General features: G+C 38.6%; 1 protein-coding gene across 15 annotated transcripts in view; it reads right to left on the minus strand.

Moving 5' to 3' along the window:
- CIT (citron rho-interacting serine/threonine kinase) overlaps positions 1-20,158 on the minus strand; it is a 99,038-nt gene that overhangs the window by 67,958 nt on the left and 10,922 nt on the right. For 14 of the 15 annotated variants that reach the window (XM_043497977.1, XM_038374052.2, XM_038374051.2 and 11 more), the window contains 3 exons: positions 16,756-16,959; positions 16,144-16,297; positions 6,878-7,058 (listed from right to left, as the gene is read on the minus strand). In XM_043497977.1, coding sequence (XP_043353912.1) covers positions 6,878-7,058; positions 16,144-16,297; positions 16,756-16,959 — 539 coding nt within the window. Of the gene's footprint in view, positions 1-6,877; positions 7,059-8,114; positions 8,337-16,143; positions 16,298-16,755; positions 16,960-20,158 lie in introns of those variants that run through there. The other variant, XM_038374053.2, reaches the window with a different exon arrangement.

Consider the following 20,158-nt stretch of genomic DNA (forward strand, 5'->3'; position numbering starts at 1 on the left):
CACCACCTTTACTTCTGCGCTACTTTCACAGCTGGGCAGCTGGAAAGTGGCGGCTATTTGCTGCACGCCCAGCTCTGAAGGCATTGGTACCGCCAGCAGCAGAGAAGAAATAAAGGGGGCAATACAATACCATGCCACCCTTACTTCTGTGCTGCTGCTGGCGACAGCGCTGCCTTCAGACTCAGGCACCCAGCTCTGAAGGCAGTGCTGCTGCCAACAGCAGCACAGAAATAATGGTGGCATGAAAAGGGGGGAGTGTCATCACTTTTTTGGGGGGCGGTCATCAAAGCCTGAAATATTTACAAAGGAAGTCCCAGCAAAAAAAAAAAAAAAAAAAAAAAAAAAGTTTGAGAACCCTTGGCTTAAACTGATTCTAGAAAACCATTAGAAGTGATTATTTGTGATTTGGAGCATATGTTCGTGTTTTGTACTCTTAAACCAGATGTTTTAACTATTACCTGCTGAAATATGCATCTCAAATTATACAAAAAAAAATTAAAAAACAAAATCACATTCTACAGAAACAATTTCCTGTAGCAAAATGATTCCAACTAGGTAGTTAAGCAGTTAATAAGGGAACCAATTTTAACAGAAGAAGCCTAGAGCTCATTGTTAATTGAAATTTTAAAAGTACAATGAAGGTGCTAATAAAAGAACATGCAGTCTGCCCACACATTGCTTGCCGGCTTCTCCTGGCCACAGCTTTGGTATGCAGCCAGTTATCCCCATGGAGAGAAATGAGCTTTGAGCAGCCCTTTGCACATAGCTACACACCCACACACAACAGCACTGTCTCTTCTTACACCACGGAAAGTTTGATTTTACCACCACCATTTTCTGAGAAAATGTACTCCCAAGTCCAAACAAACAGACACAGAGGGTATTAGTCACATACATGAAAAGAAATGGACTTTATAAAACTGTTCTGCAGCAGCATATATGGAATAACAGATTTTAATGAGTGCCACTTTCTAAACCATTTGGAATGCAATCCTGATATTAACCTAAGTATAGCAGAGCCCACCACTCCCAACCAGCGTAAAAATGTCTAATATAACTAAATCATTTTAAAAAAACCTAACAAAGAAACAAGACTATTAGAAGAATGAAACCCACATATCAAATGACAAGATACAATGAGGATTTATTAGAAGAATAAATCTTAAAAATGAATGCACTGGTTAAACACTCAAATTGGTTAACTGGTCTAATCAACCCTGTCCCCCAGATTATTACCTTTAAAAGTCAATTTATCAAAACATCACTATATTCCTCCAGAGAAGAAACAGACATCAGAGAAAAATACTTATTAAATCCCATCACAAGCAGGCATACAAACAAGGCTAAAAATGGATAGGTGAGAAAAAACAGTCCTAGAAATAAAAATTAAAAGATCACACTAGCTAAAAAAGATGCAAAGGAATCTGCTTCAAAATGTAATTCTTAAAAATATAAAAATAACTGCAAATGTGTCATGATAATTTTGACAAGTTTTTTATATTAAAATGTTAACTTTTGAAATCTCTAAATTATCTCAGCAAAAGCCATTTTTTAAACATAATCATAGTTCCACAACATTAATCATCGCCCTTTAGTTTTCTGCTCATACTACAGGCACTGCTCAGCAGATTCTAGCTAGTTCTGATAGAAAAGAGGACACTTGCACCACTGGTTCATTATAAATGTTCCTGTTTCATCCTGGTGTGTGTTTTTTGTTTTTTAAGGAACATGCTCATAATACTGTACACACCATTTTGCAATTCAAACATTTTGCCTGGAGAGTCAACTAAACCATCTAGCTGCACTGCAACACAGGGAACAACAGTATGGGATCCAGGGAGAAAGCACATCACACAGCAATGGAGTGGTGGGATGGAAAGGGGTGTATTGCTACTCTTAAATGGTCCCGCAACCAAAGTTTGGAATGTCATTAACTGGCTCTGGAAATCGCTGCTCCTCAGGTGTGATGTGTGGGATTTAGGAAGAAATAGACTGCAATCTTTCTCTCCCACTCAAAATAAAAAAAGATCCCTTAAAAAAATATATGTGCTGACTGTGGCAATTGTTTTCTTACTACGAAAATCAGTACATCTCGACCCCAAAGCAAGCTGGTCACCATATACTGGATTTGCATTAGGCACACAAGAGTTTAGCAGTGTCCATTTCAGCTAATTCCTCCTTTCATGCAAACGCTACTAAGACTGCTTCATAAGTACCCCTACCACCTTTTTAAGTATCAAGAAAGAGTAATCAAGAGAAATGGGATGCTTAAAATCTAACAGAAGCCTTATCACGGAGATCCAAACTCCCAAAGGATTTTATGACAAGATGCGAGATGTGTGCTATAGTGTCATTGTTACATACCCCCTCATTCAGAGTTATCTCAGAAGTTAAACACATTCAATCTGACAGCAAAAGCTACCATGCAAACATATCACTCAACTGGTACCATTTCAGAATATTTAATTAAATTAACCATTAAATCAAGGGTCACTTTTCTCAGCACAACAGCGTCTGCAATTTCCTCTAAGGTGTGAAGAAATGAACAACAAAAGGGAATCAACTGTTGTAAATAAAAAAACAGGAATGAAGGGGAATATAAAAAAAACTCAAGTCTTGGTCAAATCTACAATAGAAAACGCCAACCACATTAGCTGTGCTCATCTATTTTCAAGAGGAAAATTACCCCCTTGAGTTATCATTTAAATGAATAGGCTTAATGCTGATTACCTAATAGTTCATAGATGATAGAGTCACAGCCTCTCCCAGAAGGACTGTAGAGAATGGTGCAGAAGCGCTGGATATCAGACGGCTCCTCCTATCCTAATCTTTCCAAGTAAGAATTGCTACAGAAAAAGCAAGAGGTTAACCAAAAGAGAATGGCAAGTTCACAGCTCATCCTCTATCATGCACTGTATCGTTCCTACCTTTTTATCCCAATCTCATAAGCCTCCAACTCACCTGTGCCTCTTCCTTCTCATAGCTGCTGGTACCATCTGTCCTAATCCTGGCCCCTGCACATATCCATACTCCCCCTTCCCATCCCTCATGCTTAAGGCTAAGATTGCGTCACAGGCATTTTTAGTAAAAAATAATGGACAGGACGCAGGCAATAAACAATACATCACGGAAGCCCAAGTCCTGCCATGCACAGGCTGAAGCTAAAGTTGAAGAAGTCATAGAGATCAATTAAAATCATGGAATCTGTGACCAAATCATATCCTTGCTCATGCTCTATTCTCTAACTTTATTTCCATCTCTACCCTTCCACTCCTCCAGCCTTTCCATTTTCTGCTCCCTCTCAAATGCCTCCTCCATCCTAAAATGCAACAAAAACCAAACAATGATACCATCAAGATGTGAATGCAGTGAACTGAAACAGCAGAATATTATTGAAACCTTGTTCTCCCTTTCCTCTTTTCTCCCTTCACAAGGGCTGGAACAGAAACCTACCAGCTGTTAGATTAAACCTACCAGCCAGAGAGGTCAATACAAAAAATAACAGGGGAAGAAATCCTCACCAGCAAATATCAGATAAAATACTGGTGACGAGGTCAGCCCCTCTCCCAACATCAGCTGCTGGGGAGGAGGAAGGTGCTTAGATATCTTCCTGCACCAAACATGAGAATTCCACATTTTGTATCAGGCTTACCTCTAGCTAGTAAGAGTCTGATAAATGTGAAGAACCATCCTCTTCACACTTCTCCAGAGTCTCTTATTGGCTTAAGGAGGGTAAGAGTTAGGGCAAAAGAGAATGAAGAAAGGTCTGCTCTACCCCCTCTTCCATCCTTTTTCGGGAGTCCTCCTTAGCCATGAATCATGCAAGAGCCTATCTACGCTGTTGCTTCTCAAGGCTTTGCCAACCAGTGGCAGCAATGTGAAAGTAACATGATTCTTGATAGTTTGGCTATGGCCCACTAGATTCTGACTGAACATAGGACTGGAAGGGACCTCCTGGGTCATCGAGCCCAGTCCCTGCTACTGCATATAATCCCATTCATAAATTTATCACGCTCCATATTAAAACTAGCTATACTGTTTGCCCCCATTACTCCTATGGGAAAGGTGTGCCAGAATCTCTCCTCTGATGTTTAGAAACTTTCTTCTAAATTGCCAGCCTAAATTTATCCATGGCAAGTTTATACACATTTGTTCTTGTGTCCTTTTGCTTAAATAGCTCTACTCCCTGCCTGGCATTTACCTCCCAATGTATTTACAGAGAGCAAACATATCCCCTCTCGGCCTCCATTTTGCTAATCTAAAACCAGCTCTCCATTCTCCTAACCATTCTAGCAGTCCTTCTATGTACCCATTCCAATTTGAATTTATCTGTTTTGAATGTGAGTGACCAGATCGGTATACAATATTGCAGATGAGGTCTTACCAGTGCCTTGTACAATGGAATTAATACTTCCCCATGTCTACTGGAAATACCTAACCTGATACATCCCAGATGTAGTGAAAGTAACAGGACCTTGTTAAATACAATCTACTGGTGCTGCTGCACAAAACTGTGAGCAGCAATAAAGGCACTGGCACTATCAGTCTGTAAACACAGGAAACCAGACCAGCATCACTTAGCAACCATAAGAATTATAATTCATTTTTAAATGAAAGTTTAAGTTCTGCATTGATGACTTAGTACCTCACATTTGTTAGAGAAAGCGCCCCACTTACTACTAGCAAGCACACAAATGATTCTTTAAGCCTTACCCTCTGTTTGCTGTTCTCATTCACTGCCTCCTGTCTAAAATTAGATTGTTAAGATTCCTATGGCAGGTAATGTGTCTTATTTGTTCAGTAAAGTACCTAGCACATAGTGGACACTTTATAAATTATAAAGAAGAAATCTTCCTCATTCCCCAACCTAGCAGTGGGATTGAGATCATTACTTACTGCACTAGTTCAACATGTGTTTAAATACTGATGTATCTTAATCTTCCTACATTTCTTGCAATATTTAGCAGCTGCTCCTCAAAACAAAATGCAGTTCTTTACTCCCAAAGGTAAATCCAGGAATGAGTTTATGAAAATCTAGTTCTAAAATAAAGTTCAGCCTATAAAATAAGCATAATCTTCTTATAATTCCTTTCTTCCAAAAGGAATCTAATATATGACCAATTTTGTGCATCAGCATATAGGAGACCTGGCTGCATCAGGCAGTTCTAGACAATTTTACCCATAATTCCTCCAATGCATATTAATCTTGACCCTCTCTTGCAGTATCCTCGCTATTCTACTACTAGAACCCAAACAAAACTTCAACCGTTATCCTTAATGGTTATATGCACCACCTCCCACTAATCAGTTCCAACATAGCTTTGACAATGCAGACCTATATCAACCTGCAACACCTCCATTATGATCAGCCTCTAACCAATATCACACAGATATGCCAGTGCACCTGAGACTTAACCATAAACCCTCTCCACACTTCCAGTACCAGGACCCCAATACACACAGAGTTGTACAGAGTTCTAACAATACACCTAGATCAAGTTCTGGGTCTCTGCTGACAGTTACACAAATGGCATTCTGGTTTTGTTATGTGGAGAACAGTCCACTAGGGAGTAGGATGACACCGTAAGTCATTTCACTTATAATTCAAGGTAGATTTTAACCCCAAGTATCCACAGTTGAAATTTACCAACTCCAAAACTACTTCCACTGACATATCACTAAAAGCCAACATCTCATCTTTCAACCATTATTATAGCCACCTCCTTCTCCCTCCCAACCATGAAGGCAACACCTGTGAGGAGAGACAGTCACTAAAGACAGTCGGAGTCTCCCCTTGTGATCACCGACCTATACATCATATAACCTTGACTCAGAATATGGGCAACAGCCAAGAATGCCACCAAATTTGGTTCCACACTTCTCTCTCAAGCAACTTACTCAGCACCAAAAGCAACTATCACAGCCAATATGACAAAGACATGAAACCTGGTTCAAGTCCCTGATGGGGACTAACTATCAGCAATGAAAGCAAACAGTTGAAACTAAAAGATAGTACCTTAGCAGGTTGAGTCACCAAGCCAGCTAAAGGGATTGCATTTCTGAGTGGCCTTCTGGTACTGGAATAAGGATTCCCCAATTTGATGTGCTGCACTAATCCTTTTCTCATTTGCTCTAACACCAGGAACCAAGGACTCACCAGGTCAAAGAGGTTGACACCATGCCATTTATACTCTTCCTTTTCCTGTCTCAGTTCTCTCTCTGAAATCCTAATTCCTTCCCAAATGAAGACCAATTTTTATGTTCCTCACCCCCTGCACTGTCTGTGGCTCTCTGACCCCATAACACATCCACAATACAGCAATGCCCAATCTCAGTGTTTAACTTGACCAAGCAGTACACACTGCCAGCTCAGTGAAGTTCTGTCGCTGGTTCACTGACCCATCAACACACACTTCTGGATTAGTGGAACTCCATCTCGGTGGATCACTGATTCAGCCTCATATCCACCCCTAGTTTTGTGACAACCAGTCTGTGCATCTCTGACCTAGCAGAACATACCCCCAGCTTCAGCCTCTGAACTCCATAGGATTTTCCTTCTTCCAGAGACCTGAAAAAACAGAAATCAAACTGCCCACTCCTCTCCAGGGAACAGCAAACACAACTAATCCAAAGTAACCAAACCACAATTTTAGCAATGTCAGTTTCAGAACCAACCTTATTTTCCACACAAAACCAGAGAACAATATTAAATATACAAAACCACAGCAGCAACAGATCGAGCCTAAAGCAATCTGCTTCCCTAAAGCAGAGAGCAGGCCAGTTAAAAGCATCTTTCCCCCTCCCCCACGCCCTCCCCAGTACAAGCCTTGATTTTCTTGTACTGATGCTGTTCACTTCGACAGTAATTCCCACTTACTCTGATCTGAGGATCCCCAGAGCCTTGATGAAGGAAAACCCTACAAACGGCAAATCTTCACCCGAGAAGACGGCTGGGTTCAACTGCCGTGGAGAGGATAAAACCCGCGAATTCTTCTCTGGTTCATCAAAATTTGAGGTGTCATCATCAGACCTGAGGGTAGGAACGAAGGGGGGAGGAGCTGGTGGAACAGACAAGGAGAAAAGACAAATTTCAGCTACAGTTTGCTCTGCAACAGTTCCATTCATTCAATGCTTGCAATGGCACTGCAGCTCCTGGTTTTAATCTTGCTAACACAAGCAGACTGAGCTGCTGCTCTCAAATCGTATTACAGCAACAAGAGATTAACCCTTCAGCTACCAACATGGCTACCATTCTGCAGGCACAATGTCTCCCATGCTGGTTAAACTGGTATTTTGAGTCAAAGGCACCAGGCTAAGAAAAGCTTTGGTCTAATATTTACAGGTTCTTAGTTCCTGATTTTTCTAGAAAAACAAAGATGTCTCTAAACCACCCAATTAGCGGAGTAAACTACTTCATGAGAATAGAGTCAGCTACCTTGCTAGCCAGCTAAGGACTAATTTCTGCCTATCACCTCTACCAGCAGCCTCCCCAGTCCAGATTTCTGGTTCTTGTTACTATCAGTAAACATATCTTGTTCCTGGAAGATTTCAACAAGCTGCAGCTACTAAATCCTAATAGCTCTTGGAGGAGGGAGAAAAGGAAATAAAGATTTGCTTCCCCAAGACAGCTTCCTTAGGATTTGGAACTCTTGGTGGGACACCACTGCAGTCTGGCTCCGATGAAATCAGCTTTGAATAGAGGTATCAATGGCAGGAATCATAATCTATTTCTTACTCAAATTTTTAAATCAAAATCTCTTAACTTGTTAACCAGTTGTTTAATTTCAGCCCATCTTTTAACATTTGCTGCAGTTTAATTAACACAATGAAACAAAAGGATGTTATTTTAAATGATGTGCAGCAACCCAGGTCCCTGCTGGTTTGGCTGCATGTGAGAAAAGAAAATGTAAAAGCTTACTGTGCAATTCCTACTTCATAAAAGCATGTTTCCTCCCAAGATTTTTTTTTTTTTTAATTTTATCATTCAGGTCCTCACTCCCTGCAAATCTACTAAACTCTTTTTTGATCTATGTAGCAGACAGCTCTTCAGTCTGCAACTAGAACACAGCCCATTGTTACAAACTGATGGAAGCGTTGTATGCTAAAACCGTTACCATGGATCCAGTATAGATCTCCTGTAGCTGAAGGGCTGATGAGAATTGAAGAACCAGGAACAAACATTACAGCCCCTGCAGTGCAGGCTCCCTGCTCCTCACTCTGTGCATGCTCTGAGTTTAACCCTACCTGCCTGCATTCGTGACAGATGCTGATGCTTATCTGACTGACACAAACAGAATGAGTCACTGCTGGAGCTTGCTAGCTCCCTCTAGGTTGCCAAATCCTTTCACAGCTCAATTTTTAACTCTTAATTTTCTACACTAAATTTGTGTATAACCTAACAGTAGACCAACACCAAGCTACCACAACACCAGCATTCATTGGCAAAAATCTGCCTGTTTAAATCAGTAAATTGGAACAATAGATACATGCATGCTCTATTAGCGGCTCTCCAGGGAGCCATGCTGACACAGCTTCCAAATAGGGGGAAAGGAAGGAAACTCCACCAGGCTGGCAAGATACTGCTCACATACCATAGTTTCAAGTACATTGGAGTAGGATGAATGAAAAACTCAAAGATAAAAATATGCATTAATAAGGAAATTATATTACCTCTCAAACAGTCTCTGGAGCATTCAAATCTTCTTTATCAATATCAAACAAATAGATTTATTGGTTTAAAAAAATTGCAAAGGTTTAATAGGATAGGAACTGTATTACAGAGTAAATTCTCTTAATATGACATCCAGTTATAGCTCTTCTGTCCAGTGCTCTCACTCACACAAACAGAGGAGCAATAGATAATAATACAACTTCATTAGCTATAACATTTTTCATACAAATGGCATCCCAAAATGCTTTGCAAAGTTAAGAGTTAAAGAGTGGCAGAGCGAAAGAAATATGGGTAATAAAATACATTTCATTTTCAGCATCCAGAACTAAAAGGCCTTTGGGCACCCTTTAAAAGGTTTATTCTCCACACCCCCATCTAAGATTTAAAAAGAGATTGGATTGATAAGACAGAGTAATATAGGAAGGAGAAGACTATCTAGTTGATATGGTAAAGTCTAAAACTCCTCTTGTAAGAGTAGCCAAAAACATACCTTTACAGAAAAGGAAGGGGTATATTATAACTCTGTATATGACCAAATCATTTAATATTTAAAAGATTTGTTAAAGTTAGAAATACAGAGAGAGCTAGAATGTCACCTTTCATCAGAAAGTAGTGGGAACCTAAACAGGAACCATCCTCAGGCAACTACAATTAAAGGCAAGAAACTTTCCTCTCAAAAAAGTCCCCACTCAGACTTCTGCTGCTAATGGAAGCAAGGAGGAACAAGATACACCACAATACCCAATAGCAACACCTTCATATGGTTGAAGAGGGCTAAAGATGGAAAGTAAATAGGACTTTTAGAAAGAGAAAGCTAATTTTAATATCACATCATTTTCTACTGCAATTTCTTCTGATGTTTAATAAAAGCTCTGCACAAAAGAGAGAGACAGAGAAAGCTAGCTGAAAGGGAAGAAATCTGAATTTGCCCTTTGCTCTGCATCTCTTGAAGAGGCATTAGTGTGAGAAGAGCTATTACCAACCTAACAGTTGAGAAGCTCTTCTTTCTAACCTTGTTACAATATTACTATCAAGGAAAAAAAGACAGTCATTCAACAAACACACCTCTGGCTGCAAGTGGATCAGAACTGCTGACAGTGACTGAAAGAGGAAAAATGAATTTCTTCAGAGGTAGGTTTCAGACCACTTTGAATGAGAGCAAACTCACAGGAGTAAGAAAGGACACAACTGGAAAGAGATATGCTAGATTCGCTTTGCTTGATTGGTTTTGCTAATTACTTGGTAATGTCTTTAGATTCCTTTATTCCTGAGATTAAGGCATTCCCCTGCTTGTCTCTTGAAACTGCCTGTAAAATAATTGTTGCGGCTTATATAACAGGCTGAGAAAAGGGAGCAATTTGGTTGGTTAACAAGGTTTAAATGCATGTCTATGAAAGGGTTTTTGGGTAACCAGAACTGGCCAATTATTTCTTGTTTAAAACCAGAGAATTCTCATTCCTCTACAATTATGGTATCCTAAAAATAACAAGATGAAGACTAGCAAATACAAAGGTGTAAGCATGCTCATATCAAGACTATTCTCAAGTGTTTCTTTAAAAAGAAGAACCACCGCTTAAAAGAGGTCATAGAAAGACTCTGGAAACTGAAGAGCAAATACATGCCATTGTATCTGGCAAGACTAAAGATTTGTTCAGGAGATTCACACTTTCTCCCTCTCCAGTTTATTCAAAAGGAGACAAAACTATGATACAAACAGGATATTCTAATCCTGATACTTCAATCTTATAAAAACTGATTGACACATGGATCATTTTCTGCCTGTGATATGCCACAAGTGACCACATGTGCTGTTTATTATTTAAATGCCTTCTAGAGAACTGCACATTACATAAGAATCAATTGCTTACTCAGATACCCCTCTTATGGAGGAAGGATATAACCCTCTTCCATCTGTTCTAAAGAATGACTTCTGGAGGTAAGGGGGGTCATATGTTGATAAATTTAAAAAAAAAAAGCACTGCAGTAATTACCCAGTTTATCATCATCTTTATGATCACACTAAATGAAAAACAGTTTTTGAACTGTGTTAGTATGTGTATTTATGTCTAGTTCAAGGAATAATACAATCAACTCCATCATTTCAAATTATTTCCATGTAACTTTAGAGATTAGATACTGCATTTCCCTGGGATTCCACTCTTCTAGGTCAATGAAAGACCTTACTGGACTAGGGAATTTGAAGGAACTACAGAATTGAAATGTATCTTGTCTTGTTCTGTGATACAATCTATTCTTCCTGGTGTCAAAAATGTATACTGCCTTTCCAATGGCAAGTAGATTAAGCATTAGTATCTTGTGCTTTCAGTAATATTTATGGAAAACCCAACAAAGGACAGCATCAGCTCTGAATTATATCTTTAAGAATATTTGATCTAGAACAGCCCAACTGCAAAAGGTTATAATACACAATAGGCCTATCCCAGCTACAAACAATATTCGCTAACTGTACAAGAAGCTACTTTAGAATCTTTTCCATCGTTTGAAGGCAATTATCTTCCCAAGATATATTCTTATTATTTCAGTTAACAGCAGTGCCCCTCCAAATTTGTGCAGGCTTCAGTTACTGCCTACCAAACCGGTGATTAATAAAAACTAAAAAAACAAAAACAAAACAAAAGTTTTGTTTTGTTTTTACTGAAGACCAACAATATCTTAATGAAAAAATAGAAAATGTAATAGTGATCACCATACAATATAAAAACAATGCAAATAAGTAATTGAGAACTATGTGCCATGTGACAAAAAAGTGAGTACATTTCTAAGATATGAGACACTACAGTAGATGGCAAAAAAGACCTAATTTTTCCTTAAGCTCGTTCTAAAATATTCACACACAAGTTTTTTCTCCCTCATCAATTCAGCAGATGACAAATAGAAGGGTTCATGTCATACAACTTATGCAATACTAGAAACATTTCAGCAGGGTCTTTCTGCTTTTCGACGTGAAAAAGCCATCTTTTATCTGGGAGACCATGCAGAAAAGGGATGCAGTCAGCAAGCAGGCATTCCATGAGCTAAATTCTTATAAACCCTTGTGAAATTGTCTCTAAGAGACACCATTTTTCTGGAGGACACTTCTGTATACACAACTGCAGTTGCAAACCATTTGGGGTTGTATGCCTGGCAGCTGAAGAGCCCATATATATGGGAAGAACTCAGATCTCAATCATCACCATTCATTTTTGCCCAGGTATTCAATTTAAAAACCTCTCTTTTCTCAACCAACTGTTTAAATAGACAGGATAGTCTCTCCCTGATGAAAGCAGAAACTAGCCCTTTTTTGACCCCCTTGTAACTTCACCCAACCTAAAAATATAAAAATATTTTAGAACAATGATCAATTTTTTTCTGGAAAGTTGTCAATAAGGCATTTGGGAGATATGAGGGCTCAAAAATGAGATGATCTCAATTCCGGAGTATTTGAAGTGAGCTTTAAAAGCCTTACAAATTTGACAAGTTCCTGACATTCAGCTATCCAGATTTAATTTGTGGGAAACATTCCCACAATGTATGTCTTGCAGAATAGACTATCATATTGTAAGGATTCATGATCTGGAGTCACTTATGCTGGTAAATTGTTCCTGAGACCCCACATTTCTCAAAAAAATTACATTACATAAATACCTCAATATCATGCAAACTCCACACAAAGAGAAACAGGAAGATACTGGTCTTTTCAAGTAGTTTTCACATTTCCTCTCTCTGCCATATTCTCCCTGGTTCTGTTTCCTCCTGTCCACTAACCTTTTCTACAACTCACTTTCTTCTTGCTATTCTTAAACATTTTATCCTGCTTATTAAACCATCATCTTTCATCAGAAGGGTACTTCTGAAACTCCCAGGTAATTGCTTCAGTTTCCTCTGCTTTTCAATTTCCCATATTCAAAAGCTACTCCAACCCTTATGGAATCTTCTGATATGAGCATTCTTTCCCTTTCTCTGTAAAAAGGGTACATAGCCAAAACATTTGGCTTGCTGTATGAAAGAGCAATAATGGGGGGAAAAATATCTCTTTGAGTATTTGGCTACATTGTCCACTGCCATTAAGAACAAGAGTGTTCTTCCCAAAGCCATGAGATCATTCCTTGGGCCAGGTCAGAGAAAAACAAATGCTTCAGCACCAATGGCTCACTTGGATCTCTCCTCTGTTATGACACTACCTCAGGCAACACAGATTAGGAAGAATGAATATAGTTGATTTTTTTTTTTATGAAGACATTTCTCCAGAGGTAGTCTCCAGCTCTTTATTACACACCTTCCTTTGCACCAAGATGTAAAGTTCCTTCCTTTCTTCTCAGATACCTTTGAATTAATTTCATACAGGTGAATATTCTGCCTTGGCCTTCAAGACCTTCTATTAGTTACTACTGTGACTGCTGCCATTTTCCTTTGGATTTTGCCAAAGAGCAACTACAGGACAATCCTCAAAGGAAATACTGTCCGTGCCCTATGTGTTTTGTATTTAGATTAGGGTAAAAAGCCTCCTGACCACTTCTCAACTGTATTTCATGAGATTAAGTTTGTAATTTTAGATTCAAATTAAATGGCTAATGTAATTTACTGACTTTTAAAAAACAATGAAACATGAAACTACAGTTAGGAAAAGCTTATTGGATAGCTTGCAATCTTCTGGCCAGTAAGCAAGCAGCACATCATACCCAGTTTCCTCCGTCTCTCTTAGTCTGGGTTCTTTTAACATACTTTAAAGAGTAATGTTCTGAATTTTCCAGTCTAAACCCTGATTATTATTTAACTGACAGATAAGTATAATTTTTCTGGCTACCAATATAATTTTTACTCTACGTAAAATACTAAATACACAATCCAAACCTTTTGCAGTATATTATGTCAAGTAAATCAACATGCAGTCTTTAGGAAAGTGAATGTTCTGTAGCAATAAACTTCAGTAAACAGCAAAAGTAAATAAATACAGGGCAGAGAGCCTACATTAGGTTTTGCTAGTATGCTCCTAGTAAGGTGCAAACTAACAACGAAAAACTGTTTCAAACACCTACTGGAGCAGATTCAGGTGGCTGACCTGGGGGCTTACTTAGAGCTGCATTCTAATTCTACATTTAGGAGCCAATTTCAGTTTCCTGCTGCCTGAGCCCATGGAGGTTGGAAGCTTTATTCTAAGCTGAAAGGGGTAGAGTTAGGCTGATTATCTAGGCGCTTACATAGCCCCAGTTACAATAATGATGGATTTCAGAGTAGCAGCCGTGTTAGTCTGTATTCACAAAAAGAAAAGGACTACTTGTAGACCCTTAGAGACTAACAAATTTGTTTGAGCATAACCTTTCGTGAGCTACAACTCACTTCGTCGGATGCATCTGAACTGTAACTCACGAAAGCTTATGCTCAAATAAATTTATTAGTCCCAAAGTGCCACAAGTACTCCTTTTCTTAATAGTGATGGAGTACTTCCCAAATACTTAACAAGTAACACACTATCTTTTTCTTCCCTCTCATCCTGAAAGCGAAATAACTTGATTGCTTTATAGATGCGTATCTGTGTGCATGTGCATATAGAACTTATTTAGTGAAAGACACATCAAAGGAACAAGTTTTACATTTTATTCTGAAAGCAGTTAGGTCCATGATCATCAACTCATGGGAGCAAGCTCCATCAGCTATGTCTAGCTCCTTTGAAAGTTCCACTTCCTGCTCTCACAAGTATCACATTTCTGGTTGACAGTTTCATTGCTCCAACTGAACACAGCAGTCATGAGAAGTCAAGCTGATGGAGAGAGCAGCAATCTTTCTAGAACCCAACTCCTGACGGCTCTGAATAGTAAGACAGACATTGACCTGGACAAACTTAGTTAATGGGAACAAGTACAGAGAGCAAAGCACCAGGGTGATGTATTCATTCTGTTGCTAAAAGCAGAAGTACTGCTGTGTTTTGTACCAATTACAGCTTTTTCATGGGGTATGGCTTCATTCCTACATATGAGTCATTATAATTTAGCCTATAGATCACAACTGTATTGATCTCACCATGGCTAGGTCTGTATCTAACAGACTAGGGCACAATCTTCTGGCCAGTTACGGATGGAAATAGGCTGGGAAGTTTTGGGGTTTTTTTGTTTTGGTTTTTCTTTTTGCTCGCGTGGCTATTTGGACATTCAAAAGAACCCCAAGAATGCCTACCAATTGAATAGTCAGTCAGCATCATTGTTCTCCTGTGAAATGGCAAAGCAATACCAACTAACTTATTTTCCAGAATGCCAAACAAGCAGATTGCCAAGGTGGCACTGAAATGGATTCCAACTCACCATTTTCCACAACATCCAAGATACCTTTGAAAAGATTAAGGTCTAAACTCAACCAATATAGGAACTTCGACAACAAAAACTGGTGAAGTAGTAGAGATGGCTCAAGAGAAAGATGAAGAGTGAGCTGAAATCTATACCAGACATGCTGAAATAATAAACTTCCCAATCAAAACTCAATGATATTATAAAGGTAACAACCAACAGTTTTGATAGAATAGATATTCTAAAAGTTTAGGATTCTTGAAGCTGAAAAGAGGGAGAGTGTCAATATTCAACCCGAGAATCCCCAAAGAGGACAACAGTCATCTGAGGTTGGGGATCTAAGCCTAATAGTAATCTTAGAATCTAGATTACTCTCATGATGCTTAATAATCAGAGTAGCCAATCTGGTGGGCTCTGTACCAAATGTAAGGAAGATATGGTCCTTGCCCCAAGGATCTCACAGTTTAAATAACTGAATAGTATTCTAAAAATCAGAGGTTCAAGGACCACTGGTGAATGAAGTACTTAACTTCATATGTGGTGCTGGTGCCTCAGTATTTCCAGCAGCTAAATTGCATTACTTTCCTAATATTACAGTCATTGTTTACAAGGAAATGTATTTGCCACACAGGTGGTTATTCTGTCACCAGGGGAGAGGTGATTGTGAACAGGAATATCCACAATAAAATCTCTAATTAGATGTGGTCCACACTATGAAAAAGTTTGGCAATCCCTGTTCTACTTTTAGTTTCTAGTAGCATAAACTCCAGTCCTGTAGCATCCCTGACATAGGTCACTACAAACAGAAGATAAAAGGAGCACGATTCACATATAACAAATTGAATTATGAAGTGGTAAGAGGAGAGAAGATTAAGAAACTACAAAACAAAAACAAAACAAAGGTGTAGGCAGAGTAGAGTGGGGAAGAGTTGCAGGAATACACTTGTATTTTATATAATTTTTTAACTTACATTTTTACCTGTGAGATTATAACATACAGTATATTAACACATCCTAGCCATAAAACAGAATAAATAAATCATTCCTCAAAACATTTCTGCTGCTATAATGCAGTATCCCTTCTTTTTTTTTAAAAAAAATGATCAATCAGTTCAAACACTCAGCAAATACTCATTTTACTCATACCCACATGTTATCAAGGACCTATTTTTAATATAATATTGTTCTGCTTACTATTATGGATGTTATTCCAGTCAATTTTAGAGAAGAATGGATGGCAGCAGAGACCCTCATAATCTAGTCTCTCCTTCGGCCCACATAGCAGACTCTGGACCAGATCAAGAAATTCATTACTGACTTTCACATCTTCTGGGAACTTCAGGAACCTCTGCATTTGAAATAAAAATATTTCTTTGCTCAGTAGGAAAACAGAATCTGAAGCTGTTAGGTTCAAATCTTCATTAACCTGAGATATGCCAAAAACTTTAAGGTTCAAGATGGGAATGAAAGTTTTTTGCTAATAGATACTGTGTGCCAATTTCATGGTGCATCAAAGAAGATCTTACCAATACTACGGCATGACACAGAGAAATCTTCCTTAACTGATGAATTGCACAGACTTATTTTTAGACAATTCTTATAATAATTAGTGAAGTAACTTGAGATAGTCAAATGACTGACATACATTCAAGGAGAATATGGGAAACATTTTCAATAAATGTTTCATAGAACACTTGGAATGTGACAAAACGACAGACATCTAGAACCTCCTTTTTCCAGCTGTAGAAAAAAGTAGTTTTTAGTTTTAGCCTTCTTTATCCTGAAATATAGGAAAGGCCTCTCTACCTGGAAGTTCATGATGTTATTAAAGGTTTTTGTTGAGGTCCCTTCAGTGAATGGAGATTTTCCATATATCATATCATAAGCAATGATTCCCAAAGACCACCAATCACACTCTGGGCCATGTGAAGCTTTACCATCCCCGTTCAAAACAGTTAGCATCTCTGGTGCCATGTAGTCTGGGGTGCCAACAGGCAGCCTGGCATTCACCTGGAAATAAAGACATTATATATGAAGTTACAGTCTTGCCCTTGATTATTTTCCTGGCACTGAAATTAATTTTTCATCATGCTTATAAAGAACAGAGGCATCTGGTTTTCCACGACTGTTTACAAGTAAATTTATAAGAAAAGAATCAGAGAGCAAGATAATTAATATAGAGTTAGTTACAGTGTTAGGGAAACTGAAAATTAATAACTTCCAATAAAACTATTCACCACATGGAATGAGTTAACATAGATTAAAAGAGCTAATTGTTTCTACAAACCACATACAACTGAAGTAACCAAGACTTAGAATGTTGCATTCTAAAGAGCATGAGGTACCACATGCACTAACCTCTGATGTTTTAACTGGTACACACAGCGCCAGTGATGCAACTTTCACTGACATTAATGGGAGTGTATAGCTAAATTCTCATACACAAGTGAAATTTAGGGATCAACATTTCTCAGCATGACTTCCGGGCCCTACACTTCATCCATCATTCTCCCCTACCATTCCATTCTGCATATGCCACCAGCAAACTAAAATTGACCGGAATCCTGGTCTCTGAAGTGCTCTGAAGAGGTTCTTCAGGAATCAGAATTCGTCATTTTCACACTGCTACTGGCAAAAGGATGAAACAAAACAGCAGGGGAGAGCAACGCAATAGCCAGAAGGTTGAAGAAATAGAAGACATGAAAAAAAAGGAGAAAAAGAGTGAACGTAAAAGGTAATAAAGTACAGGGGCTCTGAGAAAAAGAAAGATTTAGAAGATACAAAAGTACAGTATACAAGATATATAGCATAATACAGTATACTGTCTACACGATAAAGAAAGGCTCTTTATATAAATTCAAAATATACACAACAAAAGCAGGCTGTAGTCTAGAAATATATATTCTATTTATAAATACAGCTTCTAAATATTTTAATTTCAAATTCTCACTTCTTAAAATGTATGCAGTATTTTAAATTTAGAAACAGCCTGTAAAGACAGCTAAACCTTTCACTTAGAAAGCAATGTGTTCAGAATCTAACCCCAGAATACTGCAATATGACTACTTTTAAAACTGGAGTATCAATAGAGTTCAAGATATGCCACCTTTATGCACACTTTGAATACATTTAGCCCTGATTCAGCAGGTCTTATAAGTACATAACAGCAGCCATACTGGGTCAGACCAAAGATCCATTTAGCCCAGTATCCTGTCTTCTGACAGGTTTCAGAGTAGCAGCCATGTTAGTCTGGTGAAATGAACAGAACAGGTAACCCTCAAGTTATCCATCCCGTCGCACATTCCCAACTTCTGGCAAACATAGGCTAGGGACACCATCCCTGCCCATCTTGGCTACTAGCCATTGATGGACCTATACTCCATGAACTTATCTAGTTCTTTTTTGAACACTGTTATAGTCTTGGCCTTCACAACATCCTCTGGCAAGGACTTCCACAGGTTGACTGTGCGTTGTGTGAAAAAAATACTTCCTTTTGTGTTTTAAATCTGCTGCCTATTAAATTTCATTTGGCGACCCCTAGTTACTGTGTTATGAGGAGTAAATAACACTTCCTTATTCACTTTCTCCACACCAGTCACAATTTTATAAACCTCTATCATATTCCCCCTTAGTCGTCTCTTTTCCAAGCTGAAAAGTCCCAGTTTTATTAATCTCTCCTCATACCGCAGCCGTTCCATACCCCTAATCATTTTTGTCGTCTTTTCTGAACATTTTCCAATATATCTTTTTTGAGATGGGGCAACCACATCTGCACGCAGTATTCAAGATGTGGGCGTACCATGGATTTATATAGAGGCGTCTTATTGATATTGTGTCTTATTATCTATCCCTTTCCTAATGATTCCGAACATTCTATTCGTTTTTTTGACTGACGCTGCACATTGAGTAGATGTTTTCAGAGAACTATCTACAATGACTCCAAGATCTCCTTCTTGAGTGATAACAGCTAATTTAGACCTCATAATTTTATATGTATAGTTGGGATTATGTTTTCCAATGTGCATTACTTTGCATTTATCAACACTGAATTTCATCTGCCATTTTGTTGCCCAGTCATCCAGTTTTGAGAGATTCTTTTGTAGCTCTTTGCAGTCTGCCTGGGACTTAACTATCTTGAATAGTATTGTATCATCTGCAAATTTTGCCACCTTACTGTTTACCCTTTTTTCCAGATCTTTTACGAGTATGTTGAATAGGACTGAGCCCAGTACCGACTCCTTGTGGACACCACTATTTACCTCTCTCCATTCTGAAAACTGAACATTTATTCCTACCCTTTGTTTGCTATGTTTTAGCCAGTTACCAATCCATAAGAGAACCTTCTCTGTTAGCCATGACAGCTTACCTTGCTTAAGAGAGCTGGTGAGGGACCTTGTCAAAGGTCTTTTGAAAAATATAAGTGCACTATATCCACTGGATCCCCCTTGTCCACATGCTTGTTGACCCCCTCAAAGAATTCTAGTACATTGGTGAGGCATGATTTCCCATTACAAAAACCGTGTTGACTCTTCTCCAACAAATTTTGTTCATCTATATGTCTGATCATTTTGTTCTTTACTATGGTTACAATCAGTTTGCCCGGTACTGAAGTCAGGCTCACCGACCTGTAATTGCTGGGGTCACCTCTGGAGCCCTTTTTAAAAATTGGCATCACATTAGCTATCTTCAAGTCATTTGGTACAGAAGCTGATTTAAATGAGAGGTTACAGACTATAGTTAGTAGTTCTGCAATTTCACATGAGTTCCTTCAGAACTCTTGGGTGAATACCATCTGGTCCTGGTTACTTATTACTGTTTAGTTTATCAATTGTATCCAAAACCTCTTCTAATGACACCTCAATCTGGGACAGTTCCTCAGATGTATCACCTAAAAAGAATGGCTCAGGTTTGGGACTCTCCCTCCCATCCTCAGCCGTGAAAACCGATGCAAAGAATTTATTTAGTTTCTCTGCGATGGCCTTATCGTCCTTGAGTGCTCCTTTAGCATCTCAATTGTCCAGTGGCCCCACTGGTTGTTTAGCAGGCTTCCTGCTTCTGATGTACTTAAAAAAAAATTTTGCTATTACTTTTTGAGTCTTTGGCTAGCTGTTCTTCAAATTCTTTTTTGATCTTCCTAATTATATTTTTACAGTTCATTTGCCAGAGTTTATGCTCCTTTCTATTTTCCTCAATAGTATTTAACTTCCAC

The sequence above is a fragment of the Dermochelys coriacea genome, chromosome 15 (assembly GCF_009764565.3).
Source record: "Dermochelys coriacea isolate rDerCor1 chromosome 15, rDerCor1.pri.v4, whole genome shotgun sequence".
NCBI lineage: Eukaryota > Metazoa > Chordata > Testudines > Dermochelyidae > Dermochelys > Dermochelys coriacea.